At 52.2% G+C, this 21889-nt stretch overlaps 1 protein-coding gene across 1 annotated transcript in view; it reads right to left on the bottom strand.

Annotated features, from left to right (window-relative positions):
• The window catches only part of LOC122540190 (dynein axonemal heavy chain 6-like), a 1075999-nt gene that overhangs the window by 1005600 nt on the left and 48510 nt on the right, over positions 1 to 21889 (bottom strand). The window contains exons 6-7 of the mRNA XM_087984706.1: positions 6222 to 6360; positions 1663 to 1888 (exon numbers count right to left, since the gene is read on the bottom strand). Coding sequence (XP_087840832.1) covers positions 1663 to 1888; positions 6222 to 6360 — 365 coding nt within the window. The remainder of the gene's footprint in view (positions 1 to 1662; positions 1889 to 6221; positions 6361 to 21889) is intronic.

The following is a 21889-nucleotide window of genomic DNA, read 5'->3' as shown; positions in this document are numbered from 1 at the left end:
CCTTCTTCAGGAATATTTCCTGAAGAAGGGCTCATGCCCGAAATGTCGATTCTCCTGCTCCTTGGATGCTGCCTGACCTGCTGCACTTTTCCAGCAACACATTTTCAGCTATGGTCACTATGCTCACCTACCTCAAAATCTAACAACTGGTCTGGTTCATTACCCAGTACCAAATCCAATGTGGCCTCGCCTCTTATTGGCTTATCTACATACTGTGTCAGGAAACCCTCCTGCACATATTGGACAAAAACTGACCCAACTAAAGTACTCAGACTATAATGTTTCCAGTCAATATTTGGAAACTTAAAGACCCCAATAACAAATACGCTATTACTTTTGCTCCTATCCAAAATCACCTTTGCAATCCTTTCCTCTACATCTCTGGAACTTTTTGAAAGCCTATAGAAAACTCCTAACAGGGTGACCTCTCCTTTCCTGTTTCTAACCTTAGCTCATACCACCTCAGTGGACGAGTCCTTTCTACCACCGTAATGCTGTCCTTGACTAACAATGCCACACCTCTCCCTCTTTTACCACCTTCCCTGATCTTACTGAAACAGTTAACCCTCAGAACCTGCAATAACCATTCCTGCCCCTGCTCTATCTATGTCTTCAAAATGGCCACAACATCAAAGTCCCAGGTACCAACCCATGCTGCAAGTTCACCAACAGCTAAACACTAACAAAACACCTCTTCACAGCCAGCATACAAACAGCACTTTAACATCTTCTTCTTGTTGTCTTTCACGGTGAAAATGACCATGTTCATCATCTAGTGTTGTGGTGGGAGTGTAGGAGAGTTTCCATGCAGGCTGGAACCAGCACTGGACTGAAGGTTGCTTTGGGAGACTGGTTTTGAGTGATTAATGTCACACTATTGGGCTGCTTCATCCTTTCATTCAGTTTACCAACACGACGGATGTTCCTGGGCTTGTTTCTCCACTGTGAACTGGCCTTGCTATCTAGCCCACTGAAACATCCTTCTCTGTAACCTCCATCCCATGAACCCCCCTCTCTCACACTGGGTCACTCACTCTACAGCTCCTGGCTCTCTGGTGAATGTATTTCACACATTAGCTACTTTCTCTGCAATGGCATCGCCAATTAAAAGTTCTACCAATCTCTGATTGGCCAGCAACCCCTAACAGGTGGGATGTCCCACCCCTTGGAGCCTGATGGTGGAAAGGCTGTTGTTAGCCTGTAATTGCCTGATTGGGGTAGATCCGCCAATCTGAGCCAAAGGAACTAACGCAGATATCTATCCTGATCTCCAGTCAGTGGCTAAGACCTCTCCTGTCTTCATACATTTCCCCACACTCAATAACACTCACGTCTATGCACACAAACTAACGTATTGACAAATACAGACCAACACAGACACCCACAAAAACTGACCTTACATCACACCCCAGACCCTCAAGTTATCAAATTATCTCCAGCAGGATAGTAAAATCACAATTAAATGTACTTGACAGCAACCTAGTAATGGTAGTTTTCATTGATAGTCAGTCAATGTGCGTATTACCTGATCTTTCTATAATTCATTATGAGATGTAGTAAAACAATTATTGTGTGAATATGTCATACAGTCTCAGCTGTCAAACATCAGACTGAACCGTGAGTCACCTTATTCTCTTAGCAAGGAAAGGTCAGTATTTATACCTGTTGGATCCAACGTACACTCCAATTCCCTTGAATCTTCAGAAATCCGTGACTGTTCTAAAGTCTCATTTTTATCAGGCTTGCACACTCGATTAATGGATCGACATTTAGATTTTGTACTGCTTTGATAAGGCATTTCATGTTTCGATGGAATGTCAAGGATCATATTTACAATGAACACTGGTGCCATTTTCTTCTTTGTGTGTTTTTCAAAGTCTTTGATTACCTGCAGGACATATATGAACCACAGATCTTTTAGCAGATTAGTGTCACGCAACATAATGCAGCACAGATGCATTATGGACAGATGAAATCTTGTGTTTGCCCAGGACATAAGTCATAGCTCAGGAACAGCAAATGTTCAGGTAAGATGTCACTTTAGTAAGATATTGACTTGGATGGGGTTAGACAATAGACAATAGACAATAGGTGCAGGAGTAGGCCATTCTGCCCTTCGAGCCTGCACCACCATTCAACATGATCATGGCTGATCATCCTTAATCAGTATCCTGTTCCTGCCTGATCTCCATAGCCCTTGATTCCACAATCCTTGAGAGCTCTATACAACTCTTTCTTAAATGAATCCAGAGACTGGGCCTCCACTGCCCTCTGGGGCAGAGCATTCCACACAGCCACCACTCTCTGGGTGAAGAAGTTTCTCCTCATCTCTGTCCTAAATGGTCTACCCCATATTTTTAAGCTGTGTCCTCTGGTTCGGCACTCACCCATCAGTGAAAACATATTTCCTGCCTCCAGAGTGTCCAATCGTTTAATAATCTTATATGTCTCAATCAGATCCCCTCTCAGTCTTCTAAACTCAAGAGTATACAAGCCCAGTCGCTCCAGTCTTTCAGCGTAAGGTAGTCCCGCCATTCCAGGAATTGACCTCGTGAACCTACGCTGCACTTCCTCAATAGCCAGAATGTCTTTCCTCAAATTTGGAGACCAGAACTGCACACAGTACTCCAGGTGTGGTCTCACCAGGGCCCTGTACAGCTGCAGAAGAACCTCTTTGTTTCTATACTCAATCCCTCTTGTTATGAAGGCCAGCATGCTATTAGCCTTCTTCACTACCTGCTGTACCTGCATGCTTACCTTCATTGACTGGGATACAAGAACACCCAGATCTCTTTGTACTGCCCCTTTACCTAAATTGATTCCATTTAGGTAGTAATTTGCCTTCCTGTTCTTGCCACTAAAGTGGATAACCATACATTTATCCACATTAAACTGCATCTGCCATGCATCTGACCACTCACCTAACCTGTCCAGGTCACCCTGTAATCTCCTAACATCCTCCTAACATTTCACCCTGCCACCCGGCTTAGTATCATCAGCAAATTTGCTAATGTTGTTACTAATACCATCTTCTATATCATTAACATATATTGTAAAAAGCTGCGGTCCCAGCACTGATCCCTGCGGTACCCCACTAGTCACTGCCTGCCATTCTGAAATGGAGACGTTGATCACTATTCTTTGTTTCCTATGAGCCAACCAACTTTCAATCCAAGTTAGTACTTTGCCCCCAATACCATGCACCCTAATTTTGCTCACTAACCTCCTATGTGGGACTTTATCAAAAGCTTTCTGAAAGTCCAGGTACACTACATCTACTGGATCTCCCTCATCCATCTTCAGAGTTACATCCTCAAAAAATTTCAGAAGATTAGTCAAGCATGATTTCCCCTTCATAAATCCATGCTGACTCTGACCTATCCTGTTACTACTATCCAGATGTGCAGTAATTTCATCCTTTATAATAGACTCCGGCATCTTTCCCACCACTGAGGTCAGACTAACTGGTCTATAATTTCCTGCTTTCTCTCTCCCACCTTTCTTAAAAAGTGGTACAACATCAGCCGCCCTCCAATCCGCAGGAACTGATCCCGAATCTATCGAACTCTGGAAAATAATCACCAACGCATCCACAATTTCTCGAGCCACTTCCTTCGGTACCCTGGGATGTAGACCATCAGGCCCCGGGGACTTATCAACCTTCAGACCTAACAGTCTCTCCAACACCAATTCCTGGCAAATATAAATTCGCTTAAGTTCAGATCCTTCAGCCACTGTTACCTCAGGGAGATTGCTTGTGTCTTCCCCAGTGAACACAGATCTGAAGTACCAATTCAATTCTTCTGCCATTTCTTTGTTCCCTGTAATATATTCCCCTGTTTCTGTCTTCAATTTTAGTCTTAACCATTTTTTTGCCTTTCACATACCCAAAAAAGCTTTTACTATCCTCCTTTATATTTTTGGCCAGTTTACCTTCATACCTCATTTTTTCTCTGCGTATTTCCTTCTTGGTAATCCTCTGTTGTTCTTTCAAAGCTTCCCAGTCCTCCGTTTTCCCACTTATCTTTGCTATGTTATACTCTTTCTCTTTTAACTTTATATGTTTCTTAACTTCCCTCGTCAGCCACGGCCACCCATGCTTCCTCCTAGGATTTTTCTTCTTTTTTGGAATGAACTGATCCTGCATCTTCTGCATTATACACAGAAATATCTGCCATTGTTCCTCCACGGTCATCCCTGCTAAGGTATTGCACCACTGAACTTTGGCCAGCTCCTCCCTCATAGCTCCATAGTTCCCTTTATTCAACAGAAATATTGTCACTTCCGATTGCACCCTCTCCCTCTCAAATTGCAGATTGAAGCTTATTGCATTAAGGTCACTACTTCCCAATGGCTCCTTCACTTCGAAGTCCCTGATCAATTCTGGTTCGTTGCACAATACCAGATCCAGAATTGCCTTCTCCCTGGTAGGCTCCAGCACCAACTGTTCTAAGAATCCATCTCAGAGGCACTTCACAAAGTCTCTTTCTTGAGGTCCAATACCATCCTGATTCTCCCAGTCTACCTGCATGTTGAAATCCCCCATAACAACTGTAGTAACATCTTTGCGACAGGCCAATTTTAGCTCCTGATTCAACTTACATCCGACATCCAGACTACTGTTTGGGGGCCTGTTGTATGATTAACAATTTGTGCAGTGAAATAAAGGTTTCTCAGAAAGGTTAAAGGCAACAAGTTATTTTTAAAATAGTGTTAAAAGAGATATTTCCACTCTAGAGGCAGTTCCGTGTGTCTCAAAATTTCCAGATCACTACCTAGCCTTGGGAGGAAGTGCCCAGGAAAACCCAATTTTTATTCTGAATGGATTGAATGGAGATCTACTGCACAGAAAACGACTGTTTGGCCCAACACATCTGTGCTGGTCACAAACAACTACCTAACTATTCAAGTCCCAATTGGGCCTCACATCCCTCGATACAGAGGAGATGTCCTCAGGAGTTGCCAAGCATCAATGTAGGCTGTTTATAAGACCCACCCTAGATCATCCAATACATATTGAAAGTCAGAAAGTGAGAATCAAAAAGAAACTGAATTTTGCCGGTTTTACCAAATCCACTGGTAGAGCAAAGTTAGTGTCCTTTTCTTTAGTGGAATTGGGCACCACTGCCAGGTGCCTATTGTAGCCATTCCTCGAAATTAGTTTCTTGCTTGGCTAGTTCAGAGGTTGTTTGAAAATCAAACACATGATTGTGGGTCTGGAGTCACATGTAGGTCAGACTAAGTAAGGATGGTACATTTCCTATCCTTGAGATATTCTAACCAACCTGTTCAGTGGTGTTATTACACATCTCTGGAGCAGGTGAGACTTGAACTTGTGTCTCCTGGTCTAGAGATAGTGACACTATCACTGCATCACAAGAGTTCTCCTCTACATTTCCCTTTCTAAAGGGCTTTAGTAAACCAGATCAACCTGCAACATTTGTCATAGTCACCGTTCCTGTGATGATCTTCATTTTCCAGATTAATTAATCAAATTTAAACTCCATCAGCTATGATAGGATTTGAGTCATGGCCTAATAGAATTAATTTGGTCTTTCTAAATCTCTAACCCACTCAAAAGAAATATTCAGTAAGACTGGTGAATTATACATTCACTCTGGCTTGTCTTGTAAATTAATATAACGTCATCATCTCCTTCTCTGTATTTTTTTTTAAGTGGGGATGCTATGTAATATTATTGCAAGATATGAGCTTTTTTTATATGGCCATCTCTCTTAGGGGTGTAGATAAAGTTAGTTCAAGAAATGGTTGCTGCAAAGGAGTGTAAATAAATCTTAGCGCAATACAGTATACAATAACCCGATAGTACTAACAAGAATCCAAGCCTATATATTCAAAACCTCAGAGAATGTGGGGTAGTCCAGTTTGCCATGACTTTTGCAGCTCCATGAAAACTAAAATAAAAACAGAAAAAGTCTTGGAGAGGCCTGGTGCAGAGGGGAGCAATGTGCTTTATTAATGGAAATTTCAGTGTTCCATAGTGTCCAAAAACAATCTTGGGGAGCTTCCACCTCGGGAGTACTAATTTACACAAAGGTAGCATTTATTAACAAATACAAAAGCAAACAGTACTCAGTCATTAACGTTATCCTCTAAGTATGTAAATCAGGATCGACTGTTCTACTGCAGTCAGAAGCTGTCCCCACCTCACAAAACAATTCTATTTGTGTTGAGAAGACAACTTGTGCAGCATTGCTTACCTGGTCTACATCCATTCCACTGGCAATGGCGGACTGTTTTTCAATGGCGCCCAAGTCCTCAAGACTGCTAAGACCTTTAGAACCCTGCATGGCGCGCAGGCGCTTGCCCAGGTAGGCTCTTGTATGGGTTGGCAGTGTGCTGAAAGTAGAAGGTACCAATTACTTAAAGGATTGTCACGAACAAGCTTTTAAGTATAAATCTAGTGAGAAGCCAGGTGTATTGGAGGTTACACTGACAACTTTGGATAACTGATTTGCACAGTGGAACTATGAACGATCAGCAAGGTAAATAGGTGACTGATTGGATCTCAGATAAAAACCACAATTACTAAGGGCAGCATTGACAGCATCAGCAACAACACCAGGACATTCACAAACAGCATGAAGAGCAGAAGCAGGAGAAATCCAGGAGGAGCAACAAAAGCAACAGCAGAAACAGCAACAAGACCAGGAACAAGAGCAGGAGCAGGAGCAGGAACAGGAACAGGAGCAGGAGCAGGAACAGAAGCAGGAGCAGGAAAGGAGCAGGATAGAAACAGGAACAGGACAGGAACAGGAGCAGGACAGGAACAGGAGCAGGACAGGAACAGGAGCAAGAGAGGAACAGGAACAGGACAGGAACAGAAGCAGGACAGGAACAGGATCGAAACAGGAACAGGAACAGGACAGGAACAGAAGCAGGACAGGAACAGGAGCAAGACGGGAACAGGAGCAAGAGAGGAACAGGAACAGGACAGGAACAGAAGCAGGACAGGAACAGGATCGAAACAGGAACAGGAGCAGGACAGGAACAGAAGCAAGACAGGAACAGGAGCGAGACAGTTTTAGGAGCAAGACAGGATCAGGAGCGAGAAAGGAACAGGAGCGAGACAGTTTCAGGAGAAGGACAGGAACAGGAGAAAGACAGGAACAGGAGCGGGACAGGAACAGGAGCGAGACAGGAACAGGAGCGAGACAGTTTTAGGAGCAAGACAGGAATAGGAGCGAGAAAGGAACAGGAGCGAGACAGTTTCAGGAGAAGGACAGGAACAGGAGAAAGACAGGAACAGGAGCGGGACAGGAACAGGAGCGAGACAGAAACAGGAGCGAGACAGGAATAGGTGCAGGCCAGGAACAGGAGCAGGACAGGAACAGGAGCGAGACAGGAACAGGAGCGAGACAGGAACAGGAGCGAGACAGGAACAGGAGCAGGACAGGAACAGGAGCGAAACAGGAACAGGAGCAGGATAGGAAAAGGAGCGAGGCAGGAACAGGAGCAAGACAGGGACAAGAGCAGGACAGGGCAAGGTGCAGGACAGGAACAGGAGCAGGAACAGGATCAGGGCAGGAACAGGAGCAGGGCAGGAACAGGAGCAGGGCAGGAACAGGAGCGAGACAGTAACAGGAGAAAGACAGGAACAGGAGAAAGACAGGAACAGGAGCAGGAGTGGAACAGGAGCGAGACAGGAACAGGAGCGAGACAGGAACAGGAGCGAGACAGGAACAGGAGAAAGATAGGAACAGTAGCAGGACAGGAACGGGAGCGAGACAGGAACAGGAGCAGGATAGGAACAAGAGCAGGTTAGGAACAGGAACAATACAGGGACAGGAGCAAAACAGGAACAGGAACAAGACAGGATCAGGAGCGAGACAGGAACAGGAGCGAGACAGGAACAGGAGCGAGACCGGAACAGGAGCAAGACAGGATCAGGAGCGAGATAGGAACAGGAGCAGGACAGGAACAGGAGCAGGACAGGAACAGGAGCAAGACAGGAACAGGAGCAAGACAGGGACAGGAGCAGGACAGGAACAGGAGCAGGACAGGAACAAGAGCAGGAGAGGAAAAGGAGCAGGATAGGAAGAGGAGCAGGACACGAACAGGAGCAGGACAGGAACAGGAGCGGGACAGGAACAGGAGCAAGACAGGGACAGGAGCAGAACAGGACCAGGTGCAGGACAGGAACAGGAGCAGGAACAGGATCAGGGCAGGAACAAGAGCAGGGCAGGAACAGGAGCGAGACAGGAACAGGAGCAAGACAGGAACAGAAGCAAGACAGTAACAGGAGCGACACAGGAAAAGGAGCAAGACAGGAACAGGAGCAGGACGGGAACAGAAGCGAGACTGTTTTAGGAGCGAGACAGTTACAGGAGCAAGAAAGGAACAGGGGCGAGACCGTTTTAGGAGAAGGACAGGAACAGGAGGGAGAAAGGAACAGGAGCGAGACAGTTTCAGGAGAAGGACAGGAACAGGAGAAAGACAGGAACAGGAGCGGGACAGGAACAGGAGCGAGACAGGAACAGGAGCCAGACAGTTTTAGGAGCAAGACAGGAACAGGAGCGAGAAAGGAGCAGGAGCGAGACAGTTTCAGGAGAAGTACAGGAACAGGAGAAAGACAGGAACAGGAGAAAGACAGGAACAGGAGAAAGACAGGAACAGGAGCGGGACAGGAACAGGAGCGAGACAGAAACAGGAGCGAGACAGGAATAGGTGCAGGCCAGGAACAGGAGCAGGACAGGAACAGGAGCGAGACAGGAACAGGAGCGAGACAGGAACAGGAGCAGGACAGGAACAGGAGCGAGACAGGAACAGGAGCAGGATAGGAAGAGGAGTGGGACACGAACAGGAGCAGGACAGGAAAAGGAGCGAGACAGGAACAGGAGCAAGACAGGGACAGGAGCAGGACAGGGCCAGGTGCAGGACAGGAACAGGAGCAGGAACAGGATCAGGGCAGGAACAGGAGCAGGGCAGGAACAGGAGCGAGACAGTAACAGGAGAAAGACAGGAACAGGAGCGAGACAGGAACAGGAGCGAGACAGGAATAGGAGCGAGACAGGAAGCGGCGCAGGGCAGGAACAGGAGCAGGACTGGAACAGGAGCGAGACAGGAACAGGAGCAGGACAGGAACAGGAGCAGGACAGGAACAGGAGAAAGACAGGAACAGGAGCAGGACAGGAACAGGAGCAGGTCAGGAACAGGAGCAAGATAGGAACAGGAGCGAGACAGGAACAGGAGCAAGATAGGAACAGGAGCGAGATAGGAATAGGAGCAGGACAGGAACGGGAGCAAGACAGGAACAGGAGCGAGACAGGAACAGGAGCAGGACAGGAACAGGAGCGAAACAGGAACAGGAGCAGGATAGGAAGAGGAGCGGGACACGAACAGGAGCAGGACAGGAAAAGGAGCGAGGCAGGAACAGGAGCAAGACAGGAACAGGAGCGAGACAGGAACAGGAGCGAGACAGGAACAGGAGCAGGACAGGAACAGGAGCGAAACAGGAACAGGAGCAGGATAGGAAGAGGAGCGGGACACGAACAGGAGCAGGACAGGAAAAGGAGCGAGGCAGGAACAGGAGCAAGACAGGGACAAGAGCAGGACAGGGCAAGGTGCAGGACAGGAACAGGAGCAGGAACAGGATCAGGGCAGGAACAGGAGCAGGGCAGGAACAGGAGCAGGGCAGGAACAGGAGCGAGACAGTAACAGGAGAAAGACAGGAACAGGAGCGAGACAGGAACAGGAGCAGGAGTGGAACAGGAGCGAGACAGGAACAGGAGCGAGACAGGAACAGGAGCGAGACAGGAACAGGAGCAAGATAGGAACAGTAGCAGGACAGGAACGGGAGCGAGACAGGAACAGGAGCAGGATAGGAACAAGAGCAGGATAGGAACAGGAACAATACAGGGACAGGAGCAAAACAGGAACAGGAACAAGACAGGATCAGGAGCGAGACAGGAACAGGGGCGAGACAGGAACAGGAGCGAGACCGGAACAGGAGCAAGACAGGATCAGGAGCGAGATAGGAACAAGAGCAGGACAGGAACAGGAGCAGGACAGGAACAGGAGCAAGACAGGAACAGGAGCGAGACAGGAACAGGAGCGAGACAAGAACAGGAGCAGGACAGGAACAGGAGCAAGACAGGAACAGGAGCAAGACAGGGACAGGAGCAGGACAGGAACAGGAGCAGGACAGGAACAAGAGCAGGAGAGGAAAAGGAGCAGGATAGAAAGAGGAGCAGGACACGAACAGGAGCAGGACAGGAACAGGAGCGGGACAGGAACAGGAGCAAGACAGGGACAGGAGCAGAACAGGACCAGGTGCAGGACAGGAACAGGAGCAGGAACAGGATCAGGGCAGGAACAAGAGCAGGGCAGGAACAGGAGCGAGACAGGAACAGGAGCAAGACAGGAACAGAAGCAAGACAGTAACAGGAGCGACACAGGAAAAGGAGCAAGACAGGAACAGGAGCAGGACGGGAACAGAAGCGAGACTGTTTTAGGAGCGAGACAGTTACAGGAGCAAGAAAGGAACAGGGGCGAGACCGTTTCAGGAGAAGGACAGGAACAGGAGGGAGAAAGGAACAGGAGCGAGACAGTTTCAGGAGAAGGACAGGAACAGGAGAAAGACAGGAACAGGAGCGGGACAGGAACAGGAGCGAGACAGGAACAGGAGCCAGACAGTTTTAGGAGCAAGACAGGAACAGGAGCGAGAAAGGAGCAGGAGCGAGACAGTTTCAGGAGAAGGACAGGAACAGGAGAAAGACAGGAACAGGAGAAAGACAGGAACAGGAGCGGGACAGGAACAGGAGCGGGACAGGAACAGGAGCGAGACAGAAACAGGAGCGAGACAGGAATAGGTGCAGGCCAGGGACAGGAGCAGGACAGGAACAGGAGCGTGACAGGAACAGGAGCGAGACAGGAACAGGAGCAGGACAGGAACAGGAGCGAGACAGGAACAGGAGCAGGATAGGAAGAGGAGCGGGACACGAACAGGAGCAGGACAGGAAAAGGAGCGAGGCAGGAACAGGAGCAAGACAGGGACAGGAGCAGGACAGGGCCAGGTGCAGGACAGGAACAGGAGCAGGAACAGGATCAGGGCAGGAACAGGAGCAGGGCAGGAACAGGAGCGAGACAGTAACAGGAGAAAGACAGGAACAGGAGCGAGACAGGAACAGGAGCGAGACAGGAACAGGAGCGAGACAGGAAGCGGCGCAGGACAGGAACAGGAGCAGGACTGGAACAGGAGCGAGACAGGAACAGGAGCAGGACAGGAACAGGAGCAGGACAGGAACGGGAGAAAGACAGGAACAGGAGCAGGACAGGAACAGGAGCAGGTCAGGAACAGGAGCAAGATAGGAACAGGAGCGAGACAGGAACAGGAGCGAGATAGGAACAGGAGCGAGATAGGAATAGGAGCAGGACAGGAACGGGAGCAAGACAGGAACAGGAGCGAGACAGGAACAGGAGCAGGACAGGAACAGGAGCGAAACAGGAACAGGAGCAGGATAGGAAGAGGAGCGGGACACGAACAGGAGCAGGACAGGAAAAGGAGCGAGGCAGGAACAGGAGCAAGACAGGGACAGGAGCAGGACAGGGCCAGGTGCAGGACAGGAACAGGAGCAGGAACAGGATCAGGGCAGGAACAGGAGCAGGGCAGGAACAGGAGCGAGACAGTAACAGGAGAAAGACAGGAACAGGAGCGAGACAGGAACAGGAGCGAGACAGGAACAGGAGCGAGACAGGAAGCGGCGCAGGACAGGAACAGGAGCAGGACTGGAACAGGAGCGAGACAGGAACAGGAGCAGGACAGGAACAGGAGCAGGACAGGAACGGGAGAAAGACAGGAACAGGAGCAGGACAGGAACAGGAGCAGGTCAGGAACAGGAGCAAGATAGGAACAGGAGCGAGACAGGAACAGGAGCGAGATAGGAACAGGAGCGAGATAGGAATAGGAGCAGGACAGGAACGGGAGCAAGACAGGAACAGGAGCGAGACAGGAACAGGAGCAGGACAGGAACAGGAGCGAAACAGGAACAGGAGCAGGATAGGAAGAGGAGCGGGACACGAACAGGAGCAGGACAGGAAAAGGAGCGAGGCAGGAACAGGAGCAAGACAGGGACAAGAGCAGGACAGGGCAAGGTGCAGGACAGGAACAGGAGCAGGAACAGGATCAGGGCAGGAACAGGAGCAGGGCAGGAACAGGAGCAGGGCAGGAACAGGAGCGAGACAGTAACAGGAGAAAGACAGGAACAGGAGCGAGACAGGAACAGGAGCAGGAGTGGAACAGGAGCGAGACAGGAACAGGAGCGAGTCAGGAACAGGAGCGAGACAGGAACAGGAGCAAGATAGGAACAGTAGCAGGACAGGAACGGGAGCGAGACAGGAACAGGAGCAGGATAGGAACAAGAGCAGGATAGGAACAGGAACAATACAGGGACAGGAGCAAAACAGGAACAGGAACAAGACAGGATCAGGAGCGAGACAGGAACAGGAGCGAGACAGGAACAGGAGCGAGACAAGAACAGGAGCAGGACAGGAACAGGAGCGAGACAGGAACAGGAGCGAGACAGGAACAGGAGCGAGACAAGAACAGGAGCAGGACAGGAACAGGAGCAAGACAGGAACAGGAGCAAGACAGGGACAGGAGCAGGACAGGAACAGGAGCAGGACAGGAACAAGAGCAGGAGAGGAAAAGGAGCAGGATAGGAAGAGGAGCAGGACACGAACAGGAGCAAGACAGGATCAGGAGCGAGATAGGAACAAGAGCAGGACAGGAACAGGAGCAGGACAGGAACAGGAGCGAGACAGGAACAGGAGCGAGACAGGAACAGGAGCGAGACAAGAACAGGAGCAGGACAGGAACAGGAGCGAGACAGGAACAGGAGCGAGACAGGAACAGGAGCGAGACAAGAACAGGAGCAGGACAGGAACAGGAGCAAGACAGGAACAGGAGCAAGACAGGGACAGGAGCAGGACAGGAACAGGAGCAGGACAGGAACAAGAGCAGGAGAGGAAAAGGAGCAGGATAGGAAGAGGAGCAGGACACGAACAGGAGCAGGACAGGAACAGGAGCGGGACAGGAACAGGAGCAAGACAGGGACAGGAGCAGAACAGGACCAGGTGCAGGACAGGAACAGGAGCAGGAACAGGAACAGGAGCAGGAACAGGATCAGGGCAGGAACAAGAGCAGGGCAGGAACAGGAGCGAGACAGGAACAGGAGCAAGACAGGAACAGAAGCAAGACAGTAACAGGAGCGACACAGGAAAAGGAGCAAGACAGGAACAGGAGCAGGACGGGAACAGAAGCGAGACTGTTTTAGGAGCGAGACAGTTACAGGAGCAAGAAAGGAACAGGGGCGAGACCGTTTCAGGAGAAGGACAGGAACAGGAGGGAGAAAGGAACAGGAGCGAGACAGTTTCAGGAGAAGGACAGGAACAGGAGAAAGACAGGAACAGGAGCGGGACAGGAACAGGAGCGAGACAGGAACAGGAGCCAGACAGTTTTAGGAGCAAGACAGGAACAGGAGCGAGAAAGGAGCAGGAGCGAGACAGTTTCAGGAGAAGGACAGGAACAGGAGAAAGACAGGAACAGGAGAAAGACAGGAACAGGAGAAAGACAGGAACAGGAGCGGGACAGGAACAGGAGCGAGACAGAAACAGGAGCGAGACAGGAATAGGTGCAGGCCAGGAACAGGAGCAGGACAGGAACAGGAGCGAGACAGGAACAGGAGCGAGACAGGAACAGGAGCAGGACAGGAACAGGAGCGAGACAGGAACAGGAGCAGGATAGGAAGAGGAGCGGGACACGAACAGGAGCAGGACAGGAAAAGGAGCGAGGCAGGAACAGGAGCAAGACAGGGACAGGAGCAGGACAGGGCCAGGTGCAGGACAGGAACAGGAGCAGGAACAGGATCAGGGCAGGAACAGGAGCAGGGCAGGAACAGGAGCGAGACAGTAACAGGAGAAAGACAGGAACAGGAGCGAGACAGGAACAGGAGCGAGACAGGAACAGGAGCGAGACAGGAAGCGGCGCAGGACAGGAACAGGAGCAGGACTGGAACAGGAGCGAGACAGGAACAGGAGCAGGACAGGAACAGGAGCAGGACAGGAACGGGAGAAAGACAGGAACAGGAGCAGGACAGGAACAGGAGCAGGTCAGGAACAGGAGCAAGATAGGAACAGGAGCGAGACAGGAACAGGAGCGAGATAGGAACAGGAGCGAGATAGGAATAGGAGCAGGACAGGAACGGGAGCAAGACAGGAACAGGAGCGAGACAGGAACAGGAGCAGGACAGGAACAGGAGCGAAACAGGAACAGGAGCAGGATAGGAAGAGGAGCGGGACACGAACAGGAGCAGGACAGGAAAAGGAGCGAGGCAGGAACAGGAGCAAGACAGGAACAGGAGCGAGACAGGAACAGGAGCGAGACAGGAACAGGAGCAGGACAGGAACAGGAGCGAAACAGGAACAGGAGCAGGATAGGAAGAGGAGCGGGACACGAACAGGAGCAGGACAGGAAAAGGAGCGAGGCAGGAACTGGAGCAAGACAGGGACAAGAGCAGGACAGGGCAAGGTGCAGGAAAGGAACAGGAGCAGGAACAGGATCAGGGCAGGAACAGGAGCAGGGCAGGAACAGGAGCGAGACAGGAACAGGAGCAGGATTGGAAGAGGAGCGGGACACGAACAGGAGCAGGACAGGAAAAGGAGCGAGACAGGAACAGGAGCAAGACAGGGACAGGAGCAGGACAGGGCCAGGTGCAGGACAGGAACAGGAGCAGGAACAGGATCAGGGCAGGAACAGGAGCAGGGCAGGAACAGGAGCGAGACAGTAACAGGAGAAAGACAGGAACAGGAGCGAGACAGGAACAGGAGCGAGACAGGAATAGGAGCGAGACAGGAAGCGGCGCAGGGCAGGAACAGGAGCAGGACTGGAACAGGAGCGAGACAGGAACAGGAGCAGGACAGGAACAGGAGCAGGACAGGAACAGGAGAAAGACAGGAACAGGAGCAGGACAGGAACAGGAGCAGGTCAGGAACAGGAGCAAGATAGGAACAGGAGCGAGACAGGAACAGGAGCAAGATAGGAACAGGAGCGAGATAGGAATAGGAGCAGGACAGGAACGGGAGCAAGACAGGAACAGGAGCGAGACAGGAACAGGAGCAGGACAGGAACAGGAGCGAAACAGGAACAGGAGCAGGATAGGAAGAGGAGCGGGACACGAACAGGAGCAGGACAGGAAAAGGAGCGAGGCAGGAACAGGAGCAAGACAGGAACAGGAGCGAGACAGGAACAGGAGCGAGACAGGAACAGGAGCAGGACAGGAACAGGAGCGAAACAGGAACAGGAGCAGGATAGGAAGAGGAGCGGGACACGAACAGGAGCAGGACAGGAAAAGGAGCGAGGCAGGAACAGGAGCAAGACAGGGACAAGAGCAGGACAGGGCAAGGTGCAGGACAGGAACAGGAGCAGGAACAGGATCAGGGCAGGAACAGGAGCAGGGCAGGAACAGGAGCAGGGCAGGAACAGGAGCGAGACAGTAACAGGAGAAAGACAGGAACAGGAGCGAGACAGGAACAGGAGCAGGAGTGGAACAGGAGCGAGACAGGAACAGGAGCGAGACAGGAACAGGAGCGAGACAGGAACAGGAGCAAGATAGGAACAGTAGCAGGACAGGAACGGGAGCGAGACAGGAACAGGAGCAGGATAGGAACAAGAGCAGGATAGGAACAGGAACAATACAGGGACAGGAGCAAAACAGGAACAGGAACAAGACAGGATCAGGAGCGAGACAGGAACAGGGGCGAGACAGGAACAGGAGCGAGACCGGAACAGGAGCAAGACAGGATCAGGAGCGAGATAGGAACAAGAGCAGGACAGGAACAGGAGCAGGACAGGAACAGGAGCAAGACAGGAACAGGAGCGAGACAGGAACAGGAGCGAGACAAGAACAGGAGCAGGACAGGAACAGGAGCAAGACAGGAACAGGAGCAAGACAGGGACAGGAGCAGGACAGGAACAGGAGCAGGACAGGAACAAGAGCAGGAGAGGAAAAGGAGCAGGATAGAAAGAGGAGCAGGACACGAACAGGAGCAGGACAGGAACAGGAGCGGGACAGGAACAGGAGCAAGACAGGGACAGGAGCAGAACAGGACCAGGTGCAGGACAGGAACAGGAGCAGGAACAGGATCAGGGCAGGAACAAGAGCAGGGCAGGAACAGGAGCGAGACAGGAACAGGAGCAAGACAGGAACAGAAGCAAGACAGTAACAGGAGCGACACAGGAAAAGGAGCAAGACAGGAACAGGAGCAGGACGGGAACAGAAGCGAGACTGTTTTAGGAGCGAGACAGTTACAGGAGCAAGAAAGGAACAGGGGCGAGACCGTTTCAGGAGAAGGACAGGAACAGGAGGGAGAAAGGAACAGGAGCGAGACAGTTTCAGGAGAAGGACAGGAACAGGAGAAAGACAGGAACAGGAGCGGGACAGGAACAGGAGCGAGACAGGAACAGGAGCCAGACAGTTTTAGGAGCAAGACAGGAACAGGAGCGAGAAAGGAGCAGGAGCGAGACAGTTTCAGGAGAAGGACAGGAACAGGAGAAAGACAGGAACAGGAGAAAGACAGGAACAGGAGAAAGACAGGAACAGGAGCGGGACAGGAACAGGAGCGAGACAGAAACAGGAGCGAGACAGGAATAGGTGCAGGCCAGGGACAGGAGCAGGACAGGAACAGGAGCGAGACAGGAACAGGAGCGAGACAGGAACAGGAGCAGGACAGGAACAGGAGCGAGACAGGAACAGGAGCAGGATAGGAAGAGGAGCGGGACACGAACAGGAGCAGGACAGGAAAAGGAGCGAGGCAGGAACAGGAGCAAGACAGGGACAGGAGCAGGACAGGGCCAGGTGCAGGACAGGAACAGGAGCAGGAACAGGATCAGGGCAGGAACAGGAGCAGGGCAGGAACAGGAGCGAGACAGTAACAGGAGAAAGACAGGAACAGGAGCGAGACAGGAACAGGAGCGAGACAGGAACAGGAGCGAGACAGGAAGCGGCGCAGGACAGGAACAGGAGCAGGACTGGAACAGGAGCGAGACAGGAACAGGAGCAGGACAGGAACAGGAGCAGGACAGGAACGGGAGAAAGACAGGAACAGGAGCAGGACAGGAACAGGAGCAGGTCAGGAACAGGAGCAAGATAGGAACAGGAGCGAGACAGGAACAGGAGCGAGATAGGAACAGGAGCGAGATAGGAATAGGAGCAGGACAGGAACGGGAGCAAGACAGGAACAGGAGCGAGACAGGAACAGGAGCAGGACAGGAACAGGAGCGAAACAGGAACAGGAGCAGGATAGGAAGAGGAGCGGGACACGAACAGGAGCAGGACAGGAAAAGGAGCGAGGCAGGAACAGGAGCAAGACAGGGACAGGAGCAGGACAGGGCCAGGTGCAGGACAGGAACAGGAGCAGGAACAGGATCAGGGCAGGAACAGGAGCAGGGCAGGAACAGGAGCGAGACAGTAACAGGAGAAAGACAGGAACAGGAGCGAGACAGGAACAGGAGCGAGACAGGAACAGGAGCGAGACAGGAAGCGGCGCAGGACAGGAACAGGAGCAGGACAGGAACAGGAGCAGGACAGGAACGGGAGAAAGACAGGAACAGGAGCAGGACAGGAACAGGAGCAGGTCAGGAACAGGAGCAAGATAGGAACAGGAGCGAGACAGGAACAGGAGCGAGATAGGAACAGGAGCGAGATAGGAATAGGAGCAGGACAGGAACGGGAGCAAGACAGGAACAGGAGCGAGACAGGAACAGGAGCAGGACAGGAACAGGAGCGAAACAGGAACAGGAGCAGGATAGGAAGAGGAGCGGGACACGAACAGGAGCAGGACAGGAAAAGGAGCGAGGCAGGAACAGGAGCAAGACAGGGACAAGAGCAGGACAGGGCAAGGTGCAGGACAGGAACAGGAGCAGGAACAGGATCAGGGCAGGAACAGGAGCAGGGCAGGAACAGGAGCAGGGCAGGAACAGGAGCGAGACAGTAACAGGAGAAAGACAGGAACAGGAGCGAGACAGGAACAGGAGCAGGAGTGGAACAGGAGCGAGACAGGAACAGGAGCGAGTCAGGAACAGGAGCGAGACAGGAACAGGAGCAAGATAGGAACAGTAGCAGGACAGGAACGGGAGCGAGACAGGAACAGGAGCAGGATAGGAACAAGAGCAGGATAGGAACAGGAACAATACAGGGACAGGAGCAAAACAGGAACAGGAACAAGACAGGATCAGGAGCGAGACAGGAACAGGGGCGAGACAGGAACAGGAGCGAGACCGGAACAGGAGCAAGACAGGATCAGGAGCGAGATAGGAACAAGAGCAGGACAGGAACAGGAGCAGGACAGGAACAGGAGCGAGACAGGAACAGGAGCGAGACAGGAACAGGAGCGAGACAAGAACAGGAGCAGGACAGGAACAGGAGCGAGACAGGAACAGGAGCGAGACAGGAACAGGAGCGAGACAAGAACAGGAGCAGGACAGGAACAGGAGCAAGACAGGAACAGGAGCAAGACAGGGACAGGAGCAGGACAGGAACAGGAGCAGGACAGGAACAAGAGCAGGAGAGGAAAAGGAGCAGGATAGGAAGAGGAGCAGGACACGAACAGGAGCAGGACAGGAACAGGAGCGGGACAGGAACAGGAGCAAGACAGGGACAGGAGCAGAACAGGACCAGGTGCAGGACAGGAACAGGAGCAGGAACAGGAACAGGAGCAGGAACAGGATCAGGGCAGGAACAAGAGCAGGGCAGGAACAGGAGCGAGACAGGAACAGGAGCAAGACAGGAACAGAAGCAAGACAGTAACAGGAGCGACACAGGAAAAGGAGCAAGACAGGAACAGGAGCAGGACGGGAACAGAAGCGAGACTGTTTTAGGAGCGAGACAGTTACAGGAGCAAGAAAGGAACAGGGGCGAGACCGTTTCAGGAGAAGGACAGGAACAGGAGGGAGAAAGGAACAGGAGCGAGACAGTTTCAGGAGAAGGACAGGAACAGGAGAAAGACAGGAACAGGAGCGGGACAGGAACAGGAGCGAGACAGGAACAGGAGCCAGACAGTTTTAGGAGCAAGACAGGAACAGGAGCGAGAAAGGAGCAGGAGCGAGACAGTTTCAGGAGAAGGACAGGAACAGGAGAAAGACAGGAACAGGAGAAAGACAGGAACAGGAGAAAGACAGGAACAGGAGCGGGACAGGAACAGGAGCGAGACAGAAACAGGAGCGAGACAGGAATAGGTGCAGGCCAGGAACAGGAGCAGGACAGGAACAGGAGCGAGACAGGAACAGGAGCGAGACAGGAACAGGAGCAGGACAGGAACAGGAGCGAGACAGGAACAGGAGCAGGATAGGAAGAGGAGCGGGACACGAACAGGAGCAGGACAGGAAAAGGAGCGAGGCAGGAACAGGAGCAAGACAGGGACAGGAGCAGGACAGGGCCAGGTGCAGGACAGGAACAGGAGCAGGAACAGGATCAGGGCAGGAACAGGAGCAGGGCAGGAACAGGAGCGAGACAGTAACAGGAGAAAGACAGGAACAGGAGCGAGACAGGAACAGGAGCGAGACAGGAACAGGAGCGAGACAGGAAGCGGCGCAGGACAGGAACAGGAGCAGGACTGGAACAGGAGCGAGACAGGAACAGGAGCAGGACAGGAACAGGAGCAGGACAGGAACGGGAGAAAGACAGGAACAGGAGCAGGACAGGAACAGGAGCAGGTCAGGAACAGGAGCAAGATAGGAACAGGAGCGAGACAGGAACAGGAGCGAGATAGGAACAGGAGCGAGATAGGAATAGGAGCAGGACAGGAACGGGAGCAAGACAGGAACAGGAGCGAGACAGGAACAGGAGCAGGACAGGAACAGGAGCGAAACAGGAACAGGAGCAGGATAGGAAGAGGAGCGGGACACGAACAGGAGCAGGACAGGAAAAGGAGCGAGGCAGGAACAGGAGCAAGACAGGAACAGGAGCGAGACAGGAACAGGAGCGAGACAGGAACAGGAGCAGGACAGGAACAGGAGCGAAACAGGAACAGGAGCAGGATAGGAAGAGGAGCGGGACACGAACAGGAGCAGGACAGGAAAAGGAGCGAGGCAGGAACTGGAGCAAGACAGGGACAAGAGCAGGACAGGGCAAGGTGCAGGAAAGGAACAGGAGCAGGAACAGGATCAGGGCAGGAACAGGAGCAGGGCAGGAACAGGAGCGAGACAGGAACAGGAGCAGGATTGGAAGAGGAGCGGGACACGAACAGGAGCAGGACAGGAAAAGGAGCGAGACAGGAACAGGAGCAAGACAGGGACAGGAGCAGGACAGGGCCAGGTGCAGGACAGGAACAGGAGCAGGAACAGGATCAGGGCAGGAACAGGAGCAGGGCAGGAACAGGAGCGAGACAGTAACAGGAGAAAGACAGGAACAGGAGCGAGACAGGAACAGGAGCGAGACAGGAATAGGAGCGAGACAGGAAGCGGCGCAGGGCAGGAACAGGAGCAGGACTGGAACAGGAGCGAGACAGGAACAGGAGCAGGACAGGAACAGGAGCAGGACAGGAACAGGAGAAAGACAGGAACAGGAGCAGGACAGGAACAGGAGCAGGTCAGGAACAGGAGCAAGATAGGAACAGGAGCGAGACAGGAACAGGAGCAAGATAGGAACAGGAGCGAGATAGGAATAGGAGCAGGACAGGAACGGGAGCAAGACAGGAACAGGAGCGAGACAGGAACAGGAGCAGGACAGGAACAGGAGCGAAACAGGAACAGGAGCAGGATAGGAAGAGGAGCGGGACACGAACAGGAGCAGGACAGGAAAAGGAGCGAGGCAGGAACAGGAGCAAGACAGGAACAGGAGCGAGACAGGAACAGGAGCGAGACAGGAACAGGAGCAGGACAGGAACAGGAGCGAAACAGGAACAGGAGCAGGATAGGAAGAGGAGCGGGACACGAACAGGAGCAGGACAGGAAAAGGAGCGAGGCAGGAACAGGAGCAAGACAGGGACAAGAGCAGGACAGGGCAAGGTGCAGGACAGGAACAGGAGCAGGAACAGGATCAGGGCAGGAACAGGAGCAGGGCAGGAACAGGAGCAGGGCAGGAACAGGAGCGAGACAGTAACAGGAGAAAGACAGGAACAGGAGCGAGACAGGAACAGGAGCAGGAGTGGAACAGGAGCGAGACAGGAACAGGAGCGAGACAGGAACAGGAGCGAGACAGGAACAGGAGCAAGATAGGAACAGTAGCAGGACAGGAACGGGAGCGAGACAGGAACAGGAGCAGGATAGGAACAAGAGCAGGATAGGAACAGGAACAATACAGGGACAGGAGCAAAACAGGAACAGGAACAAGACAGGATCAGGAGCGAGACAGGAACAGGGGCGAGACAGGAACAGGAGCGAGACCGGAACAGGAGCAAGACAGGATCAGGAGCGAGATAGGAACAAGAGCAGGACAGGAACAGGAGCAGGACAGGAACAGGAGCAAGACAGGAACAGGAGCGAGACAGGAACAGGAGCGAGACAAGAACAGGAGCAGGACAGGAACAGGAGCAAGACAGGAACAGGAGCAAGACAGGGACAGGAGCAGGACAGGAACAGGAGCAGGACAGGAACAAGAGCAGGAGAGGAAAAGGAGCAGGATAGAAAGAGGAGCAGGACACGAACAGGAGCAGGACAGGAACAGGAGCGGGACAGGAACAGGAGCAAGACAGGGACAGGAGCAGAACAGGACCAGGTGCAGGACAGGAACAGGAGCAGGAACAGGATCAGGGCAGGAACAAGAGCAGGGCAGGAACAGGAGCGAGACAGGAACAGGAGCAAGACAGGAACAGAAGCAAGACAGTAACAGGAGCGACACAGGAAAAGGAGCAAGACAGGAACAGGAGCAGGACG

The sequence above is a fragment of the Chiloscyllium plagiosum genome, unplaced genomic scaffold, assembly GCF_037043375.1.
Source record: "Chiloscyllium plagiosum isolate Xiang-an unplaced genomic scaffold, Cpla_swu_hap1 HiC_scaffold_3, whole genome shotgun sequence".
NCBI lineage: Eukaryota > Metazoa > Chordata > Chondrichthyes > Orectolobiformes > Hemiscylliidae > Chiloscyllium > Chiloscyllium plagiosum.
Note: the sequence above shows the minus strand (reverse complement) of the source record. Positions and strands in the feature narration are given on the sequence as shown.